Consider the following 26,477-nt stretch of genomic DNA (forward strand, 5'->3'; position numbering starts at 1 on the left):
ATTATCTGTAATCTTATTTACACCAGAAACCTGAAATCTTTTCGTCTTTAATACGAAATAATCAGATTTCTTTATTCTTTCCATGATATCTTTTATTGGGGAGATGATGAAAAACTAACACTTCAATGTATCGACAGATCAATACTGGGTGACCCAAAATTCAGTTAACTTCTGTAACGTCTAAATTGCTTTATTATTCAAATAATTTATTAATTATTAACTACTTTACAGAACAAGTACACGATTTAAATCGCTTTACAAGTTACCGCTTAGAATTCTTTGATGGCTTCTTCCAACGAGTCACGACTTTTAGGACAATATTTGATCGACGACGAATGAAAATTTCATTAATCTAGAAAAGGCCTTCACGCATAAGACATTTATCTATAATTTCACTCCATTTTGTTAGATGTAAGAGTCTCTAACACATCGATAATCTGCTTTTTATCTCATAGATTAACCAAACGGGTGCAGAGATGATGATAAATTTACTTAAAGTATTTAGGATTTTCTCTAATTTTACAGTATATTAACGTAAAATATGGATGGATTAATATTCTTTTGTATAAATTACCATCAATATCGAACGGCATTAGTCGATAAATTGGTTAATTCGCATTTATATGTAAATCAATATCGATAGTTCAACTCAAATATCGGAGTGGATAAATACAATTTTTTTTTTTTTTTTTAAGAAATATTGACCTAAATTTACGTGTATTATACCGTTAATAAAAGAGATTTATTAAAAATTTATCATTTAAAAAAAGTTACAAACTTAAATTCTTATCATCCTGGACGAGATAAGAGTCATAAATCCTATCTTTCTAACTTCTTAGAATTAAAGTATTATAAAATTTATCTTAAAATACTAAAAGTTCTTATTTCTTAAGTCATTTTTACTTCATATTTTAGATGTTTCAATAATAAAAAAACACAATTTTTTTAATAAAATTACTACGTTATTCAAGCTAAGTATGCATTAAGTAATGTAAATCAAGATAAACTTTTTTCGTTTTATCTAAGAGATAAAAAAAAATTATATATATATATCTTATTTAAAAAGTCACGTAAGAATTTTAATTTCGTTAGATTTTTAACATCTAATCTACATAAATATGATAAAATATTCGAAATGATTCACCAAACAAAAGGGTACATTTACACGCATTCCTATCAGTACATAGGCTTGTATTGTGAATCATTAAAGTTTTATCAGAATGATTAGTAAAAGGATCATGAAAAAACTATCTTCAAAACATTTTCCAACTTCTTTTTATGGGATAGATCATAATTAATGAACTCTAAATCCTTTCACAAATCTTTTTTCCTCTTGCAGAGATGTTCTTCGCTTCACAATCGTCGATAAATATTTCTTAGAAAAATGCCTTTCTATCGATTCAAACAAAGGAACAAATTTTAAAAATGAGAGATTAATAAGTAAAAAAAAACTACATAACTAAAATATTTTTCCACCGATAAGAACAGGAAATCAGAAAAAAAAAAACAAATGAAAATTAACTACGTTCTCTAAATTGGATTTGGTTTTATAAGAGCAAATTTGAATTATAAAAACTAATTTTAAAATACAAAAATTTAATTTACAAATTAAGAAATAAGTCCCTGTATCTATTAATATTATAGACTTTATCCAAATTTCGTTCTCGACTAAAGAAGAGGAAGAGAGAAGTGGTGAATGTGCATAAAATAGATGGGCAATTCCTCAAGAAAGTGTGACAAAATCTTCGAATTGTCCACAGCAATCCGGAATAAAAGTACACAGTTCCAATCTTAAATACCCAACATACAAGCGCACAAATAACTTTTTTCCAACATTCGGAAATTACGGTACATTCTTCTAAGTGCAAATCGAATTCTTTACTTCCAACTCTTATCGAGTTTACAAAAGCGGAATCATCCTTTCCGGAATGGAAGGTCTCAATCTTCAATTATCACTTGAGATATTAGGAATTTATTTAATAGTGTGAGGATAAAAACTGGCGTAGAGGACAATGGTTTGTAAATAGTTCCAACCCCCCCCCAAAATTCGCTAGAAAATAGGAAAGGTCGAGGTTGAAGGGAGGATTTTTCGATTAAACTTTTGAAAATCGAGAGTTGCATGCGAATTTGTGATCGATGACCATCTGTCCTCGGTTCTGACTCATCGATAATCAATGACTATTCCGTTCTACAAAAGTTGCGCTCTGTGAACAAGCTAATTTAATCATGGAAGCATTCGTCTCTCATGGAAAAAATAAAATAAAATAAAAATCCTCGAAGTTACGGTTTTTTCCGCCAACTTCTCGCACAAACTTTCTCAAATTGAAAGCGAAATTTCCCAAAACTCCTTATCTCCAGAGCTCATTGAAGCTCTCAATAATTATCCGGATAATCTAATTTATTGGAATTTTCAAGTAAAGTCTTCCTAGATTAATATTAAAGAGGCTGATAACTATCATCAACGTCATCGACGAGGTCGGTTGATTTTGGGTGACTCTCCAACGATCGATATTGAAATCCATTAATCACATACGAGATTACCGATAGATGGATTAGCTTAATGAAGTTTAAGATTATTAATATCTTTAATTTCATTAGAGTAAATCAATTATATATATATATATATATATGTTATAACGACTCGAGTGTAGGTGTACGACATAATACAGCAGGTACCTCGTTTTACGACGGCTCGACTTATAACCCTTGTTCTACGACGGATTTGTAAATAAAAAGGCATTTCATATATTTAAGTGTCTTGTATTTTACTTTTGCACATTTATATAATAATATTATATAGATAAACTTCATTTCCAGGAACGTAATCCACACATGACAGTAAGCTTATAGGAAACAGCTTGGCTCGTTTAACGACGGATTTAGGAGGGTTCTATTGACGTATATAAGCTAGCTGACAAAAATAATAAAACATTTTAAATAATAAATTAAGAATTTTTATCAACTTTTAAATTATTTTTTTCGTAGAAATTCAAAAATGTGAAATGCATTTTAAGTGTATTAGAGAAAGGCGTGACAGATGAAGCACAGAGGTAAAAAAAAGGGGGGAGGGTAACGTCAAGGATGTCAAATATATGCACGAAGTTAGTCGACGCATTAAGATGTCGTCATCTAGGAGGAGAAAAGTAAAACCCTGTACCTAATCAAACACATTATATATCAAGTTGGCACGCGGATTTAAAAGTAATAAACGGCATCGTTTCTTCATACTTTGGACTAAACTTCCAAGTGATGCTAACGTGTTGCTGGCTCGTTAAGCCTCTTATCTCGAGTTACGATGTCACACCATCGGACACTAAGCTTAACAAGTACAATTATACATTAGAGATTAATGGTGACGTCTAATGATCGAACGAATTGCTGCATCTTTCCACCCCCCCCCCTTCGAAAAATGGCAAATTTCGTTACAAGATGTGTCTGGTGGGAAAATCTTTTTTCCCTTCTTTTTATTTATTTATTTATTTATTTATTTCTCGACTTTCTCCGTAGAACTTGGCGTGTAATCGGAAGCACGCCGCGAAATTCGCGTGACGTCACGATTCTTCTCCCTCGCCATCTTATACTCACGATTCGGCTCCGTTGTTAAGTGAAATTTGCGAGCTGGGAGGGAGGATTTCGGACTTTTAAATTAAAAAATAAAACTAAATATATAAGAGAAAATTTGCATTTTTGTGTGTTCTTTTTTTTCGTATAATTTATAACGGTTTTATGTTAAGATGCAGCTTTCTAAGAAATTCTCTAACGATTTCCAGATGTGGAAAATAAAAATGATTGTTCCCCGGGAGGAGATATGAAATTCAAAGAGGATTGGGAATTTGAAAACGACCACAGTTGTGAATAAACGAATGAGAAAGTAACAGCACATATTTATGAATGAAGTAATGGGTGTTGCAAACCTGTGGTTTGCAACACCCATTACTTCATTCATAGTGAAAGTCAAAGTGAAAAAGTAACTATCCGTAACTAAATTCCACTTATCCTTAACTAGAATGTTTCCTCTTCACTTACAAAATTCTCCTATTCCAAGTCAGAATATAACTGTAAATGAACAGAGACATCTTCCCTGGTTATGAACAAGTAAAAATGGAGAATACTTGTAAATAGAGAAAAGAAAACAAGTATGAAAGTAAAGAAATTGGTGTTTTCTTTTATTTCGTCGAATGAACATAGCTGTAAACAAAGAGAAAATTATTCTCCAGTTAGGAAAAAAAGTAAATTTCGCTTGGATATAAATGAAGAGGGAAGACCAACCCGATTATGAGTGAATGAATAATCATCTTCTCATCTTTTAAAGTTTGGATGGATGCTAATGGAATTAAATCATCCAAGTGTAGAAATCGAAGTGAGAACAACTGATAATTTTAAGTTCACAATCATACTATACCGGAGAGAATACAGAAAATAAAAACAAGAGTATAATTTTCAAAGTGAAACTTCTGGCAAGTTCTGTAACACCATTGAAAGGCGGGCAAACCCCTCTGGTGTTTCCAAGAAAAATTTCTAACGAGCTTACGATGCGGACCACTTATTACAGGTTGGCCACCCGAGGGAACATGGTGAACCAAACCCGAAAGGAGCCTTTCGACTAACTTAACTTGGGTCCCATGCTAATTCACACACACACACAGAGAGAGAGAGAGAAATTTAATAAACTCTAAGTGGTCATTCCGACAAAGAATTAACATTAATTCATCTTTAAATTAGCGATATCTCACGCTCTGTTAAAAATTAATTTGAGTCAAAAGTCAAAATTGCAAACATTGTTAAATTCTCCGACGGAATTATATAATTCGCCTACAATTATTAATGCGCATAATAAATCATTCGAATTTTAATATCCTGACGGAATATCAAATAAATCTGAAAGAGAATTTAAACTGTCGTAAGTCCAATCATCTTGAGCATTCATTGTGATCAGAAATCAGCGCAGAACGGGAATTAATGACATTTTTAAGAGAGTAAGTACGGTTTTAAAGCCGGATACGAGCGTACATTTAAGTTAAAATATAATTTAAAGCTAGATATAAGTGTACATTTATGAATTAAGAGAGGGTACGTGGTGTACGATCGCTTGCATGAAAGTAGAAAATAAGCTTCGTCGGTACTTTATTATCCATTACAATAGCTAAATATAGATAAAATATTTAAAAAATTCGATCAATTTAGTATAAAATTGATACTATAAATTGCTATTTTAAACAAGATTTTGCACACGTTCGAATTTCAACGGAAACTCTTATCTTGTCGTTTACTGATAATCTGTAGTTTCAACAACGGAATAACTTTTAAATGATTTATTTGGAAACACGATAAAAGTATAACTTTTCAAATAAATAACAACCAAGTTGCATGGAGATGATAATGAAGCGGTTGCTGGAAAAGAAAAACGGAAATTCTTGATAACTTTTAAAAGGAATTTACGAGCAAAATTATGGTGGATAATCAAGTTAAATCATTACTTCATTTGAAACTGGGAAGAAAGATACGTGGCTGAGAGCAATTGCCATATCATTAACGTCTAACGAAACAGAAAAAGGCACGACATTAATGAAAATTATACCAGACATTAATCATGGACAAACAAAAATGTTTTCCATAAGGATATTCTTATTTAAATTTAGCATTTTTGGGGAATATCCATCGCTAGGATTCACAATTGCTAGAAGTACCACCGAATCTAGTTAAGTGCCCCCCTTCCTAGTGTTTTTAATACCTGAAACTAGCATCCCTTCAGCAAATTTTTCAAATAAACTGAAATTTCCTAATCCAAAAGACAAAAATTAGCAAATTAATCAATATTTTATTGTTTAAAACGATGCAAATGGCTTTGAAATAGGATTGAAAATTTTATTAGGAAACGTCATGGCATTAACGAAAGCGAATTGAAACTAATTATAGTTTTCATTCCTCGAGAAAATTCAATTTTCTCATTATAATACTCGATTCGCAGCTAATTATAGTCAGGATGTTAATTAATCTTAAGATACCGAAAGGCAAATTCGGTTGCGTAACAATTTAAGTGTTAAAACTAAGTGCTGTTGTGCAAGTGAGGTCGAAGCGGAAGGATCAGCCAATAAAATGACGATTCTATTGTAAAATAGAGGTAGATTACTGTATTAAACCCGACATGTATGCTAGAAAGAGAAGTTATCTGCATACAGAACTGAGAAAATGTGCATATAATCGTTGGCATGAGTAATTCAACGGCGCAAAGTGTGGAGGAAATGCCATTTTGTAAGTGCGGGCTGCATTCATACTTAGAAAAATATGCGTATAAGATACGTACAGACATACAAACGTGCACAGAATGTAGAAGATAAAAAGGCACTATTAAAATAGGCGGCAATTTTTAAAAAAGAAATAAAAGCAAGAGCATTACTAAAAGTAAAATATCGAAGTACATAAATTTTTATATTTCTCTTTAGAGCGGAATGAACTTTTTTCCATAAAATTCAGCGAATTTAATGAGAAAATCCGATACTTTCATAATGGACAATAAAATGTTATTTTTGTCGTAAAGACAATAAAAAAAAATACACAATTCAGTAACAAAAATACGTAACAACTAAACATCCGGAACGTTCATCTTTACATTTATGTGTTTTTCGTAACGATAATGTTACGTTTATATATATAAAAAAAGCCTTTATCGCCGTTATTAATTATTAAAATCGGATTTTAATTACAATGTTAATGACAAAGAACGAGCGAATAAAACGTGAAAACAAACTCTCCCCCATTCCCAATCACCTAAGGCATTAACGTGGGGGGAGTAATTCGCTAATTACTGAAATTACAATTCGTTTAATTTGTATCGAATCCGGTGAGAGGACAAAAGATGACAACATGCGGGACGTTAAACCCGCTCCTTCCCCCCCCCTACGGTAACTACAACAGCGCATTCCCAAAGTTTTCTATTCTCGGAAGTGACTCGAGGTGGTGCCTACTGAAAGTCGTCCTCGCCCCTTTAGGGACGTCACGACCCAATTTATGACTCGATAATTGTGACCTCGATTCTTAAATGAGACGAAACCCGGTGTGAAGGGTCATTAACTAAAGCCGCTCGAAAACTTTTCAGAAATTTCGAAAATTCCTGCGTGTTTGCACGCGTTATTTAATAACTCCCGTGGCATACCTCCCGCGCCTAAATGCACCCGGAAACAAAAATTAATGTTGAAAAATAAAAAAAAAAACGCATTAAATACATGTAAATTAAAATGAAAAACAGCAGCTGAGTTAAAAATCAACTCGAGAAATATCAAAATTCTCATCATCATAATGTCATTAAACGTCTCTGTTTATAATACAAGGCAGGTGCTCGCATAATTTTTTTTGCCTGTCTGTATATGTACTGTACGTGTGTGTGAGCTTCTTCAAAATTAGTTTTTCTTTATCCATACTTGGAGTACGAGGTCATTGACCCGCACCTACTCTAACCACAGATACATCGATACACTTTTATGCACCCTATAAGAGATAATTACATTAAATACCTCGAGTGGATAACAGATAAATCGCGAGCTTTCGAGAGATTTAATTATATAAAGTGTGTGCGGGATAAGTGTTATTGATAGCTACGTCAATAACAATGGTAAAACTTTTAATGTTTCTGCGTTTGTTTTCCTGTGTTTATCCTATTTAGCTCATGTATTGCAAAACAGGATCCATTCTATTCTTCTGTAAACGTGCGAGGAATACCTAAACACATTGAAAAATACAAGATCCATACGCATTTTTAACAGCACACCTGGATGATATTTAGAATACGGGATAGGTATATACATTTTTTTCGGCACGTGCATGTATATAAAACACCGTAACGCTGTTTATTATTATAATACAGCGGTAGAACACTCGTATAGAAAGAGTTATGTACGGGTGCTAAAATATAAAACTGGATATTTTATCATCTGCGACTGCAAAGCCCTACCGAATAAAGAATGCACGTCAAGGTCTGTGTACCTTTAAAACACATCTGCACTGCAGCATACCTTATACGACACACGTTACATAACTACAGCTGTATGTTTTGCGATATGCAGAGCTGTATATAGAAGTTGTGCTTTATCTCGAAAAATGACGCGTGTCCGGCATTAAATCTGTTGCATTACCCACTAAAATACACAAGGTATTTTATACCTTGTGTATTTTAGTGAGGTATTATATAACACTAGTGCTAAACATTTCCAACACGTGATAAATAGTCTCACACAGGACACGTTCCTAAGAGTTGTAGACAGGTGAAAATTAGTTTAAAATTGTATGCATGTGCATATACGAAACACTAAAATGCCTGTAAAACATAGCTGTACTTCTAAAGTATTGCTTTAAAATGTGACACGTGATTGGGAAAGTGTTATAGGTTTGACACGAAACTAAGACGCGTTTCTTAAATAGAGGTTATATATAAAGGCGAAAAATATAAAAAAAATTTTTCATTTGCCATATGAAATTGGGTGTGTTCGTGATATTCTAAAAGATGACTAATGCGTATCGAGCTTATGACGTGTGCCAAGCTAACAATGGAAAAAGACGAAGAAGGAAGAAGTATCTACCTGGTAGTGACGTATATAAAAGAAGGTAGACGTTGTCAAGGGAAACTACTCTCTAACGAGGTGCTCATCCGCCATTGGCCTGCGGTCGTCATGTGATAAACGACACCCAACCTTCGATCGGGAATGAAGGTAAAGAAAGCCCCGGTCAAGCTTTTGCATTATATAGATTGAAAGATTTCCACTCGTCATATAACGACCCGATATTTCCAATTACACTTAAAAATTTTATAAAGCTTTCCCCTTTTCGAGTGTTCTCTACGAACCACCCTTTAACCCAACCATAAATAATAGGAGAGAATACATAAAAAGAGAGGGAGGTTAAAAAAGTTAAACGGAAGGAATTAATTTAGGAAGTTCGACCCCCGTCGGTAAAAGGGGGGTGAATATAAGCGTATAGATCAATCACTACTTATTAATTCGATCGTGTCACCTTAAAAAACCGTTCAGGGAATTCATTTCGACTCTAGAAAATATTTTTGGACGTGTTATGCGTAAGTGAACACCTTGCGTAATCTGGGAGATATTCAATAATATGTTTAATGGCGCGCTTCGAAAGAAGGGATGGAAAGAGAGACGGGGGAAAAATTATATTTATATATGAAGGAGCCAGCAAAATTAATGCCTCTATAGTTAATACAAAAAGTGATTTGTTCTCGGAATTTAATAACGAATAGTTTCTCGTATCGTGCAGAACCGGTCGTCAAAAGAACATTTTTCCATCCCTCTCTCTAAATCTTAACTCGCTCGAGTTTTAATAACCCTTAAGAGATAGTCCCTCTCGTTTTTTTATTTTTTATTTTTTACCATTCACTTCGCGCTTAACCAAGTAGAAAAGAGATTTGTGAAGGTAGGAATGCTTCCGTAAAAGCGAGAAATGATTAAAAGTAGAGAGGAAAAAACGACAACATTGATATTTTTCTGCTGACATTTTAACTTTTCCTATCTGCCAGTTACACGTTGATACGGGATGTCATGTATGATAAGTCATCTATTTCTTCCTCTAACGAGATACGTAACCGAGAATAATTGGATTAACGGGATGAATAAACAAAGGACTTCAAAATGTATCGTGTAACTTCAGTTAATTATGGCGTAGTGGGGGCATTCTTCCACCTCGTAATACAATTGATACATATGGTTTCTCTTAAAAACTACACAATTTCGGAAGATTTCAATACCTCAAAGTTATTCGAAAATATCTAATTGTTTTGATTTAGCCACTTTCTACTTATCAAAAGATTAATTTTCTAGATTTATTAAATTACCTTCTATCTTATCCCTATAGCAATAGTGATTAAAGCACTCTTAAATTAAATTAACGAAAGCTTCTATCAAAGAATAAATTATACTATCGCCTTTGTATTATTCAAATTAACATAACTTGAAACACTTAAATTACCAAAAATTCCACTTCCTAACATGTATTTCGATAGTGTACCAAAAACCTACACAATTCTCGCAAGAAATCGCCTCCCTTAACGATACCTACGCATTTGGGTTTAGCATTTAGTGTATAAGTTGTGACGTAATTCAATGCCATCCCTGTTAAGGTACGAGTCTGAGGTTGAAAGTATCTTTAATGTAATTGATTTTGCTTAGTTTCCACCTAGGATCATCTTAAGAATTATGTGGCAAGTTGTATGACGGTGTATTCATTTTGTTGATTGGTTAATATTAGTAATAAGACGAAAACGCCAAAAATGGCGATCGAGTTATGATCGATGGGAGATTTATCCAATAGCGAAGCAATCCTGATACGGAATAAACACGCCCCGATGCCTCAAACCAATCAGCGTAATGAGAATGTGTTAATTTCAAGTACCTTAACTTGCAGCAATCCAAAACCGAAAAATTTCAAATTTATCCAAAATATAAACAAATGCTTTACATTGTGCTTCATATAAAATGTTTTCTTTATGAAAAATTTTGTAAATATCAAATTTTAAGCTTAATATTTTAATTAAACACGAAAAAACTATTTTATTGTGCTTTCTCTTCCTTCAAATATACTTAAAATTTACCACCAAAATAAAAAAAAACTGGCATTAAAATCATTTTTCAAGTACCTTAACTTGCAGCAATCCAAAACCGAAAAATTTCAAATTTATCCAAAATATAAACAAATGCTTTACATTGCTTCATATAAAATGTTTTCTTTATGAAAAATTTTGTAAATATCAAATTTTAAGCTTAATATTTTAATTAAACACGAAAAAACTATTTTATTGTGCTTTCTCTTCCTTCAAATATACTTAAAATTTACCACCAAAATAAAAAAAAACTGGCATTAAAATCATTTTATAAGTCATTTTCCATCTCTTTTATACAAAATTTTTAAATTTAAAATAATTTATTTCGAAATTTAAATAATAAAAAAAATTCGCCGATTTGGAATATTCGAAATTTGAACCGATTTAATCTTTTTTTTTTAAGTTAATAATAAAAAAAATAACTGAATAAATTTAATGAAAACAAATATAAAAAGTTTTTTATTACATAACGAATAAAGAATTTTAATGCTGATTAAACTAATCATTTTATATATAATTTACAATTATCTTGTGTAATTTTGTTCGTTCTCGAATCGATATTTTTTCGATTTTTTTTTTATTATTTTTTTCCTACTTTTTATTTCTCTAGAAAAATTCTTGAATTTTATCGATTAATAATTACAATTATCTTAAAAACTCTCGCTTCGATTTTAAACAACTGCATTATCAATAAACTCACGTCCTTTATCACAGGATAACGTTACTTAAATTTTGGGAATTTTCTCTATTTTTATTTTCTTGTAACGTGACTGAAAAATTTATGATGAATTTTGAACTTTCGCCATTCGTTTGCTGGTAAAATTAATTGTTTCGAAAAGGTGTATAACAACACCGTACATCGACGATCTTTCTTCTGTTACTACACACTGTCAATAGCATATAGGAGAGAAAATTAAAATAGAAAATTTAGAACCTTAGAGAAATGGCATAATGCCATTAACAAAACTTCCTTTCTAATTATAAATGACGTCCATAGTAAAACTATCAACTATTTTAGAATATTTGTCTTGTAGATAAATGAAAGTTTGTCAAACAAATTAAGCAAAATTTCTCTTAAAGTTCTGCTATTTAGTCCCTTTGGAAAAATGAAAACTTCTGCAACATTACCCCCTTTTGATAACGTAATTAAGTAAGGCCTACATTTTTACCAATCAAAATTAAACTTGTTAAACGTGTTTTATGCTGTTCACCCTTGCATAAACGTTTCGATATGAATTAATAAACCTTTTATGGTTGTAAAATATCTTCCTTATTACCTTACATTTCCTTTCGTTAAGTGCGGGATCCACTTTTAAGGCTAGGAACACATCCACACTCAATTATGGTACTCGTAAGGGAGTAGATGCAACAGAAAACCACTTCGCACGTCTAAATTAACATATTTAACATTTCTGAAATATCAGAAAAAGTATTGGTGATTAAGTGGCATGTTAGCACTCGATATCCCCTAATGATTTATGTTCTTTCTAAATATTTTAACAGTTTTTTGGAGATGCCACGGGTTAACGTGTTATCAACACCTACTTAAATCGTAGGATGGGGGCAAGAGTTTAAGCACTTCAACGGAGCGGAAATTTTAGGATGTACGATCATCAATAATAAAAATCTGGATCGGCATCTTATAAAAATAAACTTACAAAAAAAAATTGGAGCCATCAGAGTTATAAGTTTACTAGAAAAAAAAAGAAATGGTAAATTTTACAGCATATAAAATGCTCAATAATCTATTACAGATTTTCTAAAAATCAATAAAGGATTTTTTTTCAAAACGATAGTTCTTAGAATTGAAAAAAAATCAAATTTAATGAGATTTTTTTCAAAAAATTTCCCCTTTTTTGAAGTAATTACATGTCGAATGCACCCAACATCGCGCTGCTATCAAAATTAATGTGGAGCGAACCCGCATGATTAAAATAGGTTGTGCTCTGTAATTGTTCAAGAATTCCTTCATAAAATATTTATCATCTGCATAAATAACTTATCTCTGCCCTACATATTTTTTGAAATTTTTTTTCCATATTTAAAACCCTAATTTAATGACGACGATAAAAATATATTAAACGTGTGTGCCATCGTTAACCATAAAAACCCACCTCCTCGAATTCGGTCCCGATTCATTATTTGTATCCACGTTTTTAATTTGGTTCATTGTAGCGATAACAAACTTGTAACGTCAGTTGGGAAAGATACTAACAAGAGAATAAATGTCGAGCATTCTTTCGGGTGGCAAGACGTTTTGGGAGTTGTTTGTCCATTATCGCTTTCCAACACATCCCACACACGCGCGCGTTGCTCACGTCATTTCGAGCAGATTATAAAGAAATGGCCATACCACGGTTCTTAATGTCACTCCCCTGTAATGGGCGATTATTTAAACTAGTAACGGGCAGCAACGTGCTCTTCTTGCAACGTAACACTCCATCATTTACGACATCGAATGAATGTATTAAAAATGTTTTGAAATATGCACGTCAATAAATGATTATCGTTACGAAAAACATGCACCGGGTTACGCTATTTATTAGCCTGGGGGAATTTAACAATTTCATTGATATTTAGAGACTAGTTTAATGCTTAAAATATGACGCATTTCTTTCCCCCCTTGAACGTGGCTCCACCCTAACGACAGGGTGGCTACACGTCAAAATGGCCGACGTCACATTGTTAGTCCCCCTTCGACTCGCGCAGGGATTAGCATAGAGAGAGAGAACCCCGCCATTATTGTTCGATGTTGTCTGGCGTATTTTACGCATACGAGCTTCATTGTTTAATACTTAATTAATGAAGGAAGTCATCGATCAAATTAAGTGCAAATCAGTCAAGTTACCTCTACTCAACTAAATTAAACAATGATAATTTTCGATACGTGCTGTAGAAAATTTTATGAGTATCGACGGGCAAAAAACGGAATTAAATTTGTCGACGGGGTGCATTTCTTTTTTATTCATTTTTCGCCAAAAGTATCGTTTGTAGAGACTTCTCTTTATTACAGGAAATGATCCCAAGACAAAAACCATTAACATTATAACTTCATATGACTCGTGAGATTTCTGACCTGGATGTTATGGCACTATTTAGTCTACTCTTGAAGGAATACTAAGCGAAGAAATGGTCATTTACGCCAACGTGATGATTCACCACGTTGTAATAGGCCCGAGGTAACTGCAAATTACAGTTTTTAGGTAAAAATACCTCCTGGTAATTGCCTTTTATTATTCTAAACTACTTAAAACAAATTACTAAATGGAAGTAAAGCGAATAGAATCTAAGTGGTGTTTTGTGTTAAAATACCGATGAAAACCGAAGTGTAAAATCCATCTCCCTTTAACAAATTTAACATGTATAACTTACTTCGCAAGTTACATTCTATAACAACAGTTAATACTTTAAAAAAAAATCCCCCATACTATTTAGTCTGACAGGAATGCGGCTTAAAAAACATATTGTAAATTGTTACCCTCCGATCCATAGCATAATAATGGGTCATAAGAATCTACATGTCTTTCCTGAAAGCCTCTTCTGTAATTAGCATCTTTCTTTTTTTATTCTACACTCCTTAAACGAATTACAAGTTATCGATGCAGCAAAGGATTCCAACTGGAATTTTATTCACAAATACATTAAACAATGTATACTTTATATACTTAAAATACGAAAATATATTTAGAATTTGCATACTTTTAAATTGCTTAAACTTGTTTCGCAATTTAACATTGAAAGAATATTAAGTAAATGTTTTCACCTTCACCCAACGATCCAGAGTTGTAATGGGGTCGAAGGTACTTGGCAAATTAGTTTTTTTAAATAAAGAAAAAAAAAGTATCTCTTACTAATTAGCATTTCATTATTCCTCTAAATGCTTGAAGAAATTACATTTTACGAGGAGTTTTCGATAAAATTTCAAATTCAACAGAAACTAAAAATTCCTAACTGAGCTTGCATCGTTTCGTGTTATGTCCTCTACATTTACTACGCAAATTACAATCAATAGATGTGAAGTTGAATATATTTTTCGATCTTTCCTCGTAGCAACGAAGGCTTAAATAAACGAAAATCAATTTTTTAAAAAAAAAAGGATATATTGAACGAACCAAATTAATTGTAACGATTTTTAAAATGGGATAAGTAGCTAAAATAATACAAAAATAAATGGTTCGATTCAATTATTCTGATCAGCAATAGATCATAATCAAGTGCATTTTGCATAAAGCGAGCCACGAAGAGTAGGCATGACAGGTCAAAAACCTTGGCCCCGACTAACCATTATATCAAATTTATCTTATTAATCGTTGCAGCGCCGCTATACAAAACTCCTAACACATATACATTAATATTTAAAATAGCTGCAGAGCTTGAATTATGAGAGAAGTTCAGGCCAGGATTTCACTCAACTAGCATTTGTATCTGTCGTTACTTAAGTACAAAACATCGTTAGTTGCATCTCTCCTCGTATTTTTTTCTTCTTTAAACTGATGAATTGTATTACGTTATCATCAGATGATGACGAATGAAGAGAGGGAGAAGAGAATAAAAAGAATAAGGAAAAAAAAAAACATGTTGACTCGGGTGAATTTGTATTGTTGAGTTGAGTGAAAGAATATATACTTTCTCTCAACATAACACAAATGTGACAGATCTCTAGAGAACTATTGTACATCAAACGGAATTTTATTGCAGCGACCGTACGCTTTTCTTGTTAGTTTTCCTGTAACGAAAACATTTTATTTCTATTAGTTGACATGTTACAAAGAATGAATATAAGTTTAATTCGGTAACATCGTTATTTTCTTTTCTGTAAATTCACGTCGACGTAATACACTCGGAATAATAATTTAATCCGGTATTGCAAGCGAATAACTATATTCTACTGAAATTCTGTACATTTTCTCGTACGTGCAGCAAGATTATTTATAATTTTTTCTAACGTAAATTTATTTTCCAACATTTATTTTTATTTACATTAAATTACCTTAAAACTATGACTAGAATTACAGATGTTCTGGTTGTAATTTTTCATCTTTTCTTTCGGTTTTTTTTATTATTATTTTGTGTTGAAAAATTTCGAGAAAAATAAACTACGTTAAAATTATTTTAAATCAAAAACTTTCAAATATTCTCTTAATGGTTAAATCGGAATTATTTTTAAAATTTATTCACATTTTTCTTTAAAATTCGCAGATGTTCTTACTTTAAATCTTTAAGCTCTTCTATTATATTTTTCTTCTTTTAAGATAAATTATTTACTGAAATTTCCTTAAAAAATTCAAGTTTCCATTAAAATCATTTTCGTAGAAAGATTTTCCTTCACATTAAAACACAATCTAAAAGAACTTAGTACTTAATTCCGGCCCCAGAAAGGAGAAAACTGTCTCGAAATCAACAAGGCCATCTTTGTTATTATTTTTCTTAAGATTTCGCCGCGATATTTTTTTTAATATTTTGATAAAAATCTTAAATTATTCTGTTATTAAACACAATATTAAAAAACAATTAAGTTTTCTGCATTTCTAGTTATCAGCCGTCAGCGATTTATCGACAATGAACAGAAGCGAGCGGAAACTGTTCACGCAACTAATGCTACAATCATTAATTGCAAAAATACAGGAAATACAGTCGATTTTAATAACACAGTGATAACAAACATCCTTCCATCAACTATTTGACGAAAAAAAAAATCAAATTTTAGAATCATTCCTGGTACTTCTCGGAAGGAATAGTGTCTCGGATTGTATGACCTTAACGTCACGAAATACCAGTTTTTCGAGATATACGAAGTACCGACAGACCTACACCTTCGTAGAATTACTAATATAGAATGCAAAACAGAAATGTTCGGTGTCTGTTTTGTGTTTAAATAGAAATTGAACGGGGTCGAATTTTGCGCATAAAAATATTCAGAGTAATAATTAAGGCAGGGGAACTTATAGATTAGAAAGAAACACAACTCTTTTAATGCTACCCGCATGAAATATTCATAAGCGTAATTTCCGGAACCTAATCTTCATTATTAAGGCATACAGTACTTAAGCGTAATCTACCGCAGGCTTTGGTGCAAGGTGAAGAAGAATCGACGTTTTAGAGGGAGAAGACGTTGGAAAGGAACGTGATAGTTTTTCATATTAAAACATTACAATCGAAGCGGTAGATTTAGCTAGAGAAATAGCTAAAGTTGACTGTCATAAATCGTATAACAGAAGTCGGTAGAATTGATGATCATCGCAGCAACTGCATCGGGGAACAACAAAAATCCATCACAAAGGGGACAATGATAAGACAAAATTGAACGGGTCGAGAGTCGCGGAGAATCAGAACAGTGAGAAGAAACCGTGTGGCGAATATTGGATTGGCATCCGAGAATATTTTATTTGCAGACAAATTAGTGTCCTCCAAACCAGCTGAGACTCATCTCTTGCGAAAAACAATCCAAACTACTCGAGCAAAACGGTAAACAAGCTACCACCACCGTCCAAAGGGGTGGAGATTGTATGATTTTCTTTTAAAATTGGAAAAGTTTGTTAAACTCGATAAATCTCATCGACAGAAAACGAACGTGCTGAATAAAAAAAACCTACTTCTCAACACAATTTCGCCTTATTACATCCAGTATATATATATATATATATATATATATATATATTCGAGTATGGCATCTAGGCAATTACATAATGGATTCAGACGTATTTATTAAGCAGTGAAACCTTCAAAAAATTGCTAGGGGCAACATTTTTTTGGGTGAAATTTTATTTGAAATTTAAATCATTCGGGTTTATAAAATCAATGGCCAACATGATCGGCATCTAATTATGAACTCGCGTATTATTTTACTTGAGTCGGAAAAGGTATTTACTATCGACCAGCTGTTTTATTCTCCAGTCAAGTCCTCCCTTCTAAAGTAGTTTGACTAGATTTAGCTGGATGTGTCTACCACCTGCTTCCGGTTTATCCCATCCGAATCGCATTGCATTCTAAGAGAAGCGGTTGTTCCTATGAATGAAATATGTAACAAAACTGATGAGTACACGTGATGGAGTTTTAAAATTTATAAAAGTGCGCTTTCTTTTTAACCTCATAAATTTAAAATTTTACCAATAATTCTATTATAAATTATATATCTATAGAAGGCATTTTTTATAAATTATAAAACTACCATACAGACAATTTATATATATTTTTTTCAGTAACACACTGATTATTTCGATATTGTAGTCTCGTAACGTTATATAATTCATACAGAGAGGCTGAAAAATACAGAGCAGACCACCTACGATACATAAAAGGGCCACCTAAGGACCTTAAGGGCCACCTAAGGTACCAGATAAAAGGCCACCCAAGTCATAGTTTACAGCACTCGTAAAATAAACAAAATACTTTCTCTTGTTTTTTTAATGATAGAGATTCGTAACCTCCAGAGAGATTTTATAAATCTTAAATTTGTTTTCTGTAAGAAGGTCAGACAGTAAACAGCATCGATTTATACAATAAGTACTTCATTATTCTATACGGTTTCAGTAGAGGTCAGAAGAAGGATAATTAGAGTAATAAAAAATATTTAGGTCACTTCGACAATAAAATGTGTTTTATAAATGTTTATTTAAACTATATAATTTATTAAAACTCATTTCAGAAATGGTTAAATTCGGGCACGAAAACTTCATAAATTCTATCAATAGACCTTAAAAACTACTGACAAAGCACTAAAGCAGCACTACACAGAATTAAGGTACTTAACAAAGCGCTGGACATTAAACAATGACGACTCAACTGACCCGAAATTACAAAATTGTGATCTTTCTTAAAACATTTTAATAGTTAAAAATAAAAAAAAACAGGAAATAAGGAAATAATTTATGATTTTTTGTAGAAATACGGAAAAATAATTCTGGAAAAATAAAGTGACGAGACACTCGTAATAATAATAATAAGAGGAAATTTTACATATTTCTTCTTATTATTATTTGAAATAGCATAACTATTTGGAGTTTTTCTTAACTCCGCTCTGTGGATAGGAAAGAGTTAAAAATAAAAAAACAATCCTGGGTCCCCAGAGTGGTAGGCTGCCACCNTTAAAGTAATCTTCCGGAATATTTGCTTTTCCACATGAATTAATGCAAATTCTGTGTCGGTAAACGATTAACATGCGAACTAAATTTAGGAAATCTCACAGACTACTTAAAACCGAATTTATAGCCGTCTAGGAACATTAATAGTAGTACTGAACGGTAAAGCTGTGTTTTCATAAACACAGACTAAATTGTAGAATTAATCCAACATTACAAAACAGCACGCATCGATTAGGAATTTTGTACTAATTTCTAAATTCCAAATTTCAATAACAAAAATTGTACAATTCATCATACATGTACAGTACTTTGCTCTACGATTAAGAATTCGAGTGAAATCTTTGCATTAAAATTTATAATTCGGTTAAAATTACGAAATTGTGTTTAAAACCATTGAAATTAAATGCCAACTTATTTCAATTTCTGCTTTATTATCCAATATTGCAAACTTTGCAAAAGTTATTTGTGCTGGTGTACTAGGAGCTTTGCTTCATTCTAATCATTAACCCATTTCCAATAATTATTCGCAAATTTCAATTATCTAAGGGTACAAACATCAGAAGGGCATCGAGATAATTATCTGCCTTACACAACCAAACTAAATTTAATAATATAAATTCATCAAATTATTAAATTCCCAACTGAACTGCGCTAGTTCCGTTTACGTATCAAACAAACATATTAAAAAAAAAGAACGTCCTCGAGCAAAAATATATTTTTACGAAGCCTCTGAGCCAATTTTGATTATTTTACACGGTCCAAATTGATTGAAACTCATTGCAGCCGCATAAAAAAAAAGTAATGCATTAAAAAATTGGTGCATGAAAGATTGTTGAGTTTTTCCACTTTCAAAAATTTCCTTAATAGTCTCGTTACAAAAAGAATTTAATTGAAAAATCTTTAAATACATCAATTTGTTTTATTTTTCCTCTGACTTTGAAGGAGAAAAAAGCAGCAAAGATAAACTCTAACAGATTCCAAAGATAACTCTAAACATCGTTAAAATGGCTGATATGCCAAAGCTTAATGAAACTTCCATAAAATTTCGTGAAAGAACCATTAATTCTTGAGTAAACTAGAAGAAAGGGGGAAAAAAGAGAGAGAGAAAGAAGGGTCGAAAGTTTTACTTTCCTAAATCACGTTTCCACAAAATCATTGGCGCCTGGATCTTTTAAAAAGTCGGTTTCTTTGACTATTTTCAGAGGTTTTATAAACTGCTCCGGGCGAGCCATCTTCCACCTCGAGTCATAAATGACATTTATCCTTTTATCCGTTTTACTAATCGATAAAGATCCTAACCGGAGTAGCTGTAGTTTCAGGTCTCTTCTTCTCAATACGTGTTATACACCCAGATGTAGTCATCATTGCTCAACATCGATTTTTGTAGAGATCAAATTATACTGGTCTTCCCGAATTCACTGGACAAGTAAATTCGCTTCTTTAGAAAAAGATAGTGGATAGTCTCTAGCCGTTATCTTGGCTTTCATGCACTTTCACAGTTCACACAGTAACGAAGAAAAAAACTTTTGTAAAGGTGAATTCTGTCAAACGGCATTATATTTTATCCAATAACTCTATAAGACCGATCATATAAAGAATTTTTTTTTTAGAATTATGTTTTTAGAAAGTCAAAAGTTATTGTATTTCCACTATATAAGAGAGAAATGTATTAAAAATTAGTCACTTCAAATAAAATTAGGAATTCTTTCATAATCTGCTTCACAATATTTTAAGCCACACAAGCATCTCAATGAGTGACATCTTTTATTCATTAAAAACAAAAAATTATTCTTTCAGGAGAAGATATTAAAGAAAAATCTAAATTCAGACATTTGAAAAATCATCATTTATATCTAAAAATTGAACTTTGAAATATACCCTTTAAATTCTATGAAATCATGTTCTCTGTGGACAAGTGAATAATTGAGATCATAACCACTACAGCATTCTAGTCTGAATATTTTAGTATAAATTATTTGATTTTCATGAAAATTAGCATAAATCATTTTTCTTTTCTTAATTACTGTTTGCTTTGGTCTTCAATAAAGTTAATCAATGCACAATGACCCAATAAACCTTAGAGAAGATTACCAACAAAGGAGGTAATCTTCTCTAAAGTCTAGAATGATAGCATTAAGAAACAGTGGTGAGTACTTCAATTTATAGACTTTGTTCTAAAGATTTAGTTTTATGTAAGTTAAATAAAAGAATATAATTATTTTGATATAACATTGCAGATGAATATGGTCGCCTAACTTAATATTATAGATAACGCAAATTTAGGGCAACTATATGTTTTATGAAGAATATCAATTTGGAATTCCTCCAGAATTATGGACTATCTTAACCTAAAAATATCATGAAATCATTATTTTCTGGAAATGGTAAATCATGAGAAATTCAAGTTCATATTATTTATTAATTACATTGCACAACATATTCTACAAACTGAATCATACTTTAAAAACAGACAGAAGTATATCAATTCTTATACTTTTTATAAATAAATAATAATTATCTCTAAAAATTAAAATTCCTCAATATGAACTTTTTATACTTCAATTGTAAATTAATAATGCTATTATTTAAAAGCTTTCCATCTAATGAAATGCTTATATATTTTGAACTTTAGCTGCTAATCTTTACTTTAGAATTTTAAAGTCTCATTCTTAGTAATATATTCAAAATACATGCATAAATATTAGAAAAATATTGATAAATATTTCAATATTCAATATTGAAATAAATGATTTCAATTTTAAAAATTTTAAATATACACAATTTAAATTTTACTTATTACTGTAGAACAAAACAAATAAAATGATGTTAGTGTCAATAAAAACAGCCTAATACTATAATATATGCTTGATTTCGATGAGAATTTGCCATCATAATGTATGCTAAAAGATATATCTTGACCATAAATTAAAGTATCAGGTACATTCATTTCATATCAGTCCATCTTCCAGTATTAAACAGCAAGCAGATACCAGCATATACTATGATTTACTCAACTTGAAGTCAATTTCACCTAACATTCTCCTCACTAAACTTTCACAAAAACAAATTTCAAATTGAATTAATTTGATCTAAAAAAATATTTTTTAATATTTGATTGCAAAAAACAGCTGAACGTTTCCAATAAATTCATTAAAAACAAATTGCATTTCAATAGAAATGAATTTAAATTTCAAATATCTTATTCCACAATGAAATAACATATGTAATAGTTTTAATTTCAAACTTTCTCACATTATAAATTAAATATTTTTTTCTTTTTTTTATAACTACCTATTTATAAAAATTAATGATTATTCTTCATATATTACTTTATTAAGCCTTAATAAAAAAATAATTTCAGATGAATATTCATAATTAATTTTAAATGCTCATTATAACTTTTTCCATCACAGAATAAACTCTGTTGAACTTTAAAAAGCAATGCAATTCTAAAATATTATTATGTGTGTATGAGGACATTAAAAATGTACTTTAAATTATATGTTTAAAACAGAATTGATTTTAAAGTTTTAAATAAGAGAACAAACCACTTTGCTTAAATATTTCCTCTTTACCTAAATCTATTTAATAATTTCCTTATTTAAGATTATTATTTTTTAAAAATAGTAACAAACAATTCACGACATTTAAAACCACACCATCAACTTTATGTACGTATAAAAATCTCTAAATTTAATTGTCGATCCAACAAAATTTAAAATCAAATGATAAAAATATGTCAACATTCCTGTTGTCTTTCATTCTTTAATCATTCGAGAGGAAAAATTGAAATGACTTATCCACTCTGACAATCCGGACGCAACAAAATAATACCACATCTACATCTTCATCGTGGATGCTGAAAAATGGATAAACAAATGAATTATGTAATTCTAGATGTTCAATTTGATCCAACAAACACTGCATCGGGAAAGTGGCCGAATTCTAAAGGAAAATATCTTACCATTAACACATCTCTAGGTAATGGATTGTCATTTACATTTCATTTCAAGGATGAGTGCATCTCTTAATGGGTTCTTAGACAGTAAAATTTGGAGTAAGATTAATACTGACTTACTTTAAAGCTACATAACTATGGACCAATTTGAATCTATAGGGAGCGTGTCTTCTAGCCCACCGGTTCAGATTAATCAATTTTATCTTTAATTCTATCGCAAAAGTTTATTCAATGCAAATGAGCAATGAGTCACTTTAATGAAAAAAATGCACTATTAATCACACATTGTACAAATTTAAACACGAAGCCCATGCATACAGTCCATCCCAATTATCATTATAAACATAAATAATAATGAAATTTAATCTATCTAAAATGATAGATTAAATTTCTAAAGAAAATAATTAGTTAAACTCTTATTACTCAAACTTTAAATACATAATCAATATCTCATGAAGAAAGATTCCAATTTTAATAGTGATATTATAGCTTTAAAGTCCATAAAACTATCTTAAAAAGTAATTTTTAAAGTAAATTTTGTGTACTTTAATTCTTTATGCCAAAATAAAGATATAAAAATAACACAATGGAGTTATGGCTATTCCTAAAATGTTTAAGACCAACTTAAATGACTAAACATGACTATTCTCAAATGGTTAAGATCAAGTAAAATGAGTAAAGTTTTAAAGAAATAGCAAAAAAAGTAGCTATATTATAGCTTCAAGACAGTATACATAACAAAAATTGTAAATGGGTCCATTAAGCAATAAAACAAACATATTCCTTTACTCTTTTAATAAAACAAAATATTGAAAAATAAAATTCCAATGTGCAGATTTAATAAATTTAATTACTAAAGATATTAAAAATTTCAAAACAATTTAAAATTTGATCCCTTTTTGTTGACATTCACTTAAATATTTTAATAAATAAATAATCATATGCAATTTATTTATACCACTTCTACTAAAATTGAATTTCTTCGTCTCTACAGAGCTATTTCCAATTAATATCTTTAGATTTAAGCTAGTAATGTTTTTAACATGCTGTTTATCACACATGACTGTAGAAAAAGCATTAGGAAGTATTACTGATTAATAATGCATTTACCATATGTGATACTAATTCAAAAATACATCCTATTATTCATCTTTCAGGCATGAATAGAATATTTAATAAGATTATAAGTATATCTATCAAGATTTGTATCACTAATTAAAAGATTGGACAGCTAAATGTTAAAAACTGTAACTTTTAAAAACATTTATGACATAAATTTAAACATTATACACACATTAACAAAAATGTATTTATTTTAATATGAAAGCAAATCAATTTTAACAAATTCCCAACAGAATTTTATTCAAATATGGTAAGCAATTGCATTATTTCTAAATGTCACAAAGAATTTCCTTATTTTTCTAACTAACAATGAATATACTATTTTTTTCTTTTTTTCTCTATAATGATAATAGCAAATAAATGCTTTCCTTCATCATATTTTAATCATTTTTGACAAGCATAACTAAAATATTACTTATGAATAATTTAATATTTACATAAGAAATCTATTGTTGATTTTATGTCATTTAAAGTATGATACATATTAATGTAATTTTTCCAATAAAGTTTAGAGAAAGGCAAATTTTGTACTGCTGTCTTTTTACCCACAAATAGACTTTCTATCATTAAAGCTTTATAAATTCTAAATTACAGTCAACGATTTTATAATTTATCAAGTATATGTCTACTTTAAATACGCATTTTATTTATTTTTCAAAAATTTAGAAACAATGCAGTAAAACATCATCTTCCTACCTCATGAAAATTAAATTTTTAAAAATAAATTTAAATTTAAAAATTAATTCTATATGCTTAATATTTTTTTAAAAATCTTTTATTCAGTTTTTTAAATTAAACAGGCAATCTTTTGTAGAAGCTTATAAATTATAATTTAAAAATTTCAATGAAAAGGTAAGGAAAATATATTTTATAGATTTTTTTTTTCTCTAAAGAAATCCTGGCTGAAAAGGATGAAAAATGGTCAAGTAATAAGTTTTTCCACCCTTCCTTAAAGCTAATTTAATTAAATAAGTAGGCCAAATAAAAATTTATGTTCTTTCTTAGTTCAATAATAATTTTTTTTAATTTTTTTTATTTTTAATAAGTCTTTTAGGACTGTAAAATACCATTGTATTTTCCGACTTTTATTGAACACGCAATAATGCAGACGTCCAGACCAGACTATTGGCGCCATTGAGTTCGAATTAATTGGATGAATAAAACCATGTGACTATAGTTGCAGATTTGTAACAATATATATTATAATAAAGCATATTGAGACTAAAATCTTAGCTATTAATAAAGTTTGTAATACAGTACACTTTAATAGGATTAAATGTCTCGCTTATACAACGCTTTAATGATAGGACAGGTGTAAGTTGTTTTATTTTTACTTTATCTATAACCATCTGGCATATGGTGTGACGCAAGATCTTTTTTTTTTTTTCTTATCGTTATTATCATTACTATAAAAGCTTTTAACCTATCCTCGCCCTGATTGTGTTTTAACCTCTTTAAAAAAAAATAAAATAAAGATAAAATTTGCTTTTTAAAAAAAAATTCAAAAGTAACAACTCATTCAATACCGAAAAATATGTCAGTTACATTTCGAAAATTAATCATTTTCATATTAACAATCGATAAAAACGTAACAATACAGCATGACGCAACAATATATTTATAGAAATATTTTTTTAAAAATTGAAATTGATTAATTTCTGAATTTTGTTTTTTTTTTCTTTTGTTGAAAAAAAAAACACAAATGCGATTTTAAAAGAAAAATCAAAAAGTATAACAATGTATTGATTTTGTCTGTTGGTAATTTTACATTTTTCTTCATTACTAATTTTTTTTATTACTTTTTTTTGATTTTTAAACGTTATCATCTCGTTATTTATTGGAGTTTTGAGAGAGAGACAAGGTTTTCGAAAGTGTAGAGGACGTATATTTTCTTGTGTCTTTTCTAGAAAAGACAGATTTGCAGAATAGCAAAGGCAAGTATAAAGTGAAGCAGCGACCTAGTTACTGATAAAAATATCTTCGAATAATCCGTGTAAAGGACAGGAAGTGTCTATATAAATGATAGTAGAAGCTAAAACAAGATGTAAGCAAATTAGGATAAATGTTCGCATTTCGGATCAAAATCAATACTTAGACACAACGACTACGACTTAACCCTGGAACTGCATTCATTGACAAGAAAAATAAGCGATATTTTATAAAATATATAATTAATATACTCACTTCTACGTAAGCCAACGCATGATGACTGCATATAGATATGAGAAGAACAAAAATCGAGATGGAAAACAACCACATTTTTGCTTCAAAGAAGTCTTTCGAATGATTTCGCATTCTCCTTCGCCCCTGACAACAGCATCAACGTCTATACTAGTGACGTAGTTAACCTTTTATGTTGAGAGATACGATTGGGTGACGTTCGCCTTTCTCGACTAATAACGTGAAGCGTAACAATTATGCGCTATAAGTAACGAGCATGCGTAGTGGATGGTTCGATGTTATGCGGGAAAGCCGCCGTTCTTCTTGTTAAGGTGGCTGCGCATCCTTTTTTCACCATCTGTTGCATCTTTCTACTAAAATTCGTGAGTTATATCATAATGATTTATTTATGATTGTTTTCTTCTGACTGTTTAACTTGTTTCTTACCTTATATTTTATTAATAAACAAAATACAACACGAGTTTATATCATAAGTCACATTTATCTTTCATATATATATATATATATATATGTTTATTTAATATTTTGAAGA

The 26,477-nt window shown here is 30.5% G+C and overlaps 1 protein-coding gene across 2 annotated transcripts in view; it reads right to left on the minus strand.

Annotated features, from left to right (window-relative positions):
• LOC111637608 (amyloid-beta-like protein) overlaps positions 1-26,099 on the minus strand; it is a 92,804-nt gene extending 66,705 nt beyond the window's left edge. For both annotated transcript variants that reach the window (XM_023383131.1, XM_023383130.1), the window contains exon 1: positions 25,949-26,099. In XM_023383131.1, the coding sequence (XP_023238899.1) occupies positions 25,949-26,059 (111 nt within the window). In that variant the 5' untranslated portion in view covers positions 26,060-26,099. The remainder of the gene's footprint in view (positions 1-25,948) is intronic.
• Between the last annotated feature and the right edge of the window lie 378 nt (positions 26,100-26,477).

This window comes from Centruroides sculpturatus, unplaced genomic scaffold (genome assembly GCF_000671375.1).
Source record: "Centruroides sculpturatus isolate CEXI.00-Female unplaced genomic scaffold, Cexi_2.0 scaffold842, whole genome shotgun sequence".
In the NCBI taxonomy this organism is placed as follows: Eukaryota; Metazoa; Arthropoda; class Arachnida; order Scorpiones; family Buthidae; genus Centruroides; species Centruroides sculpturatus.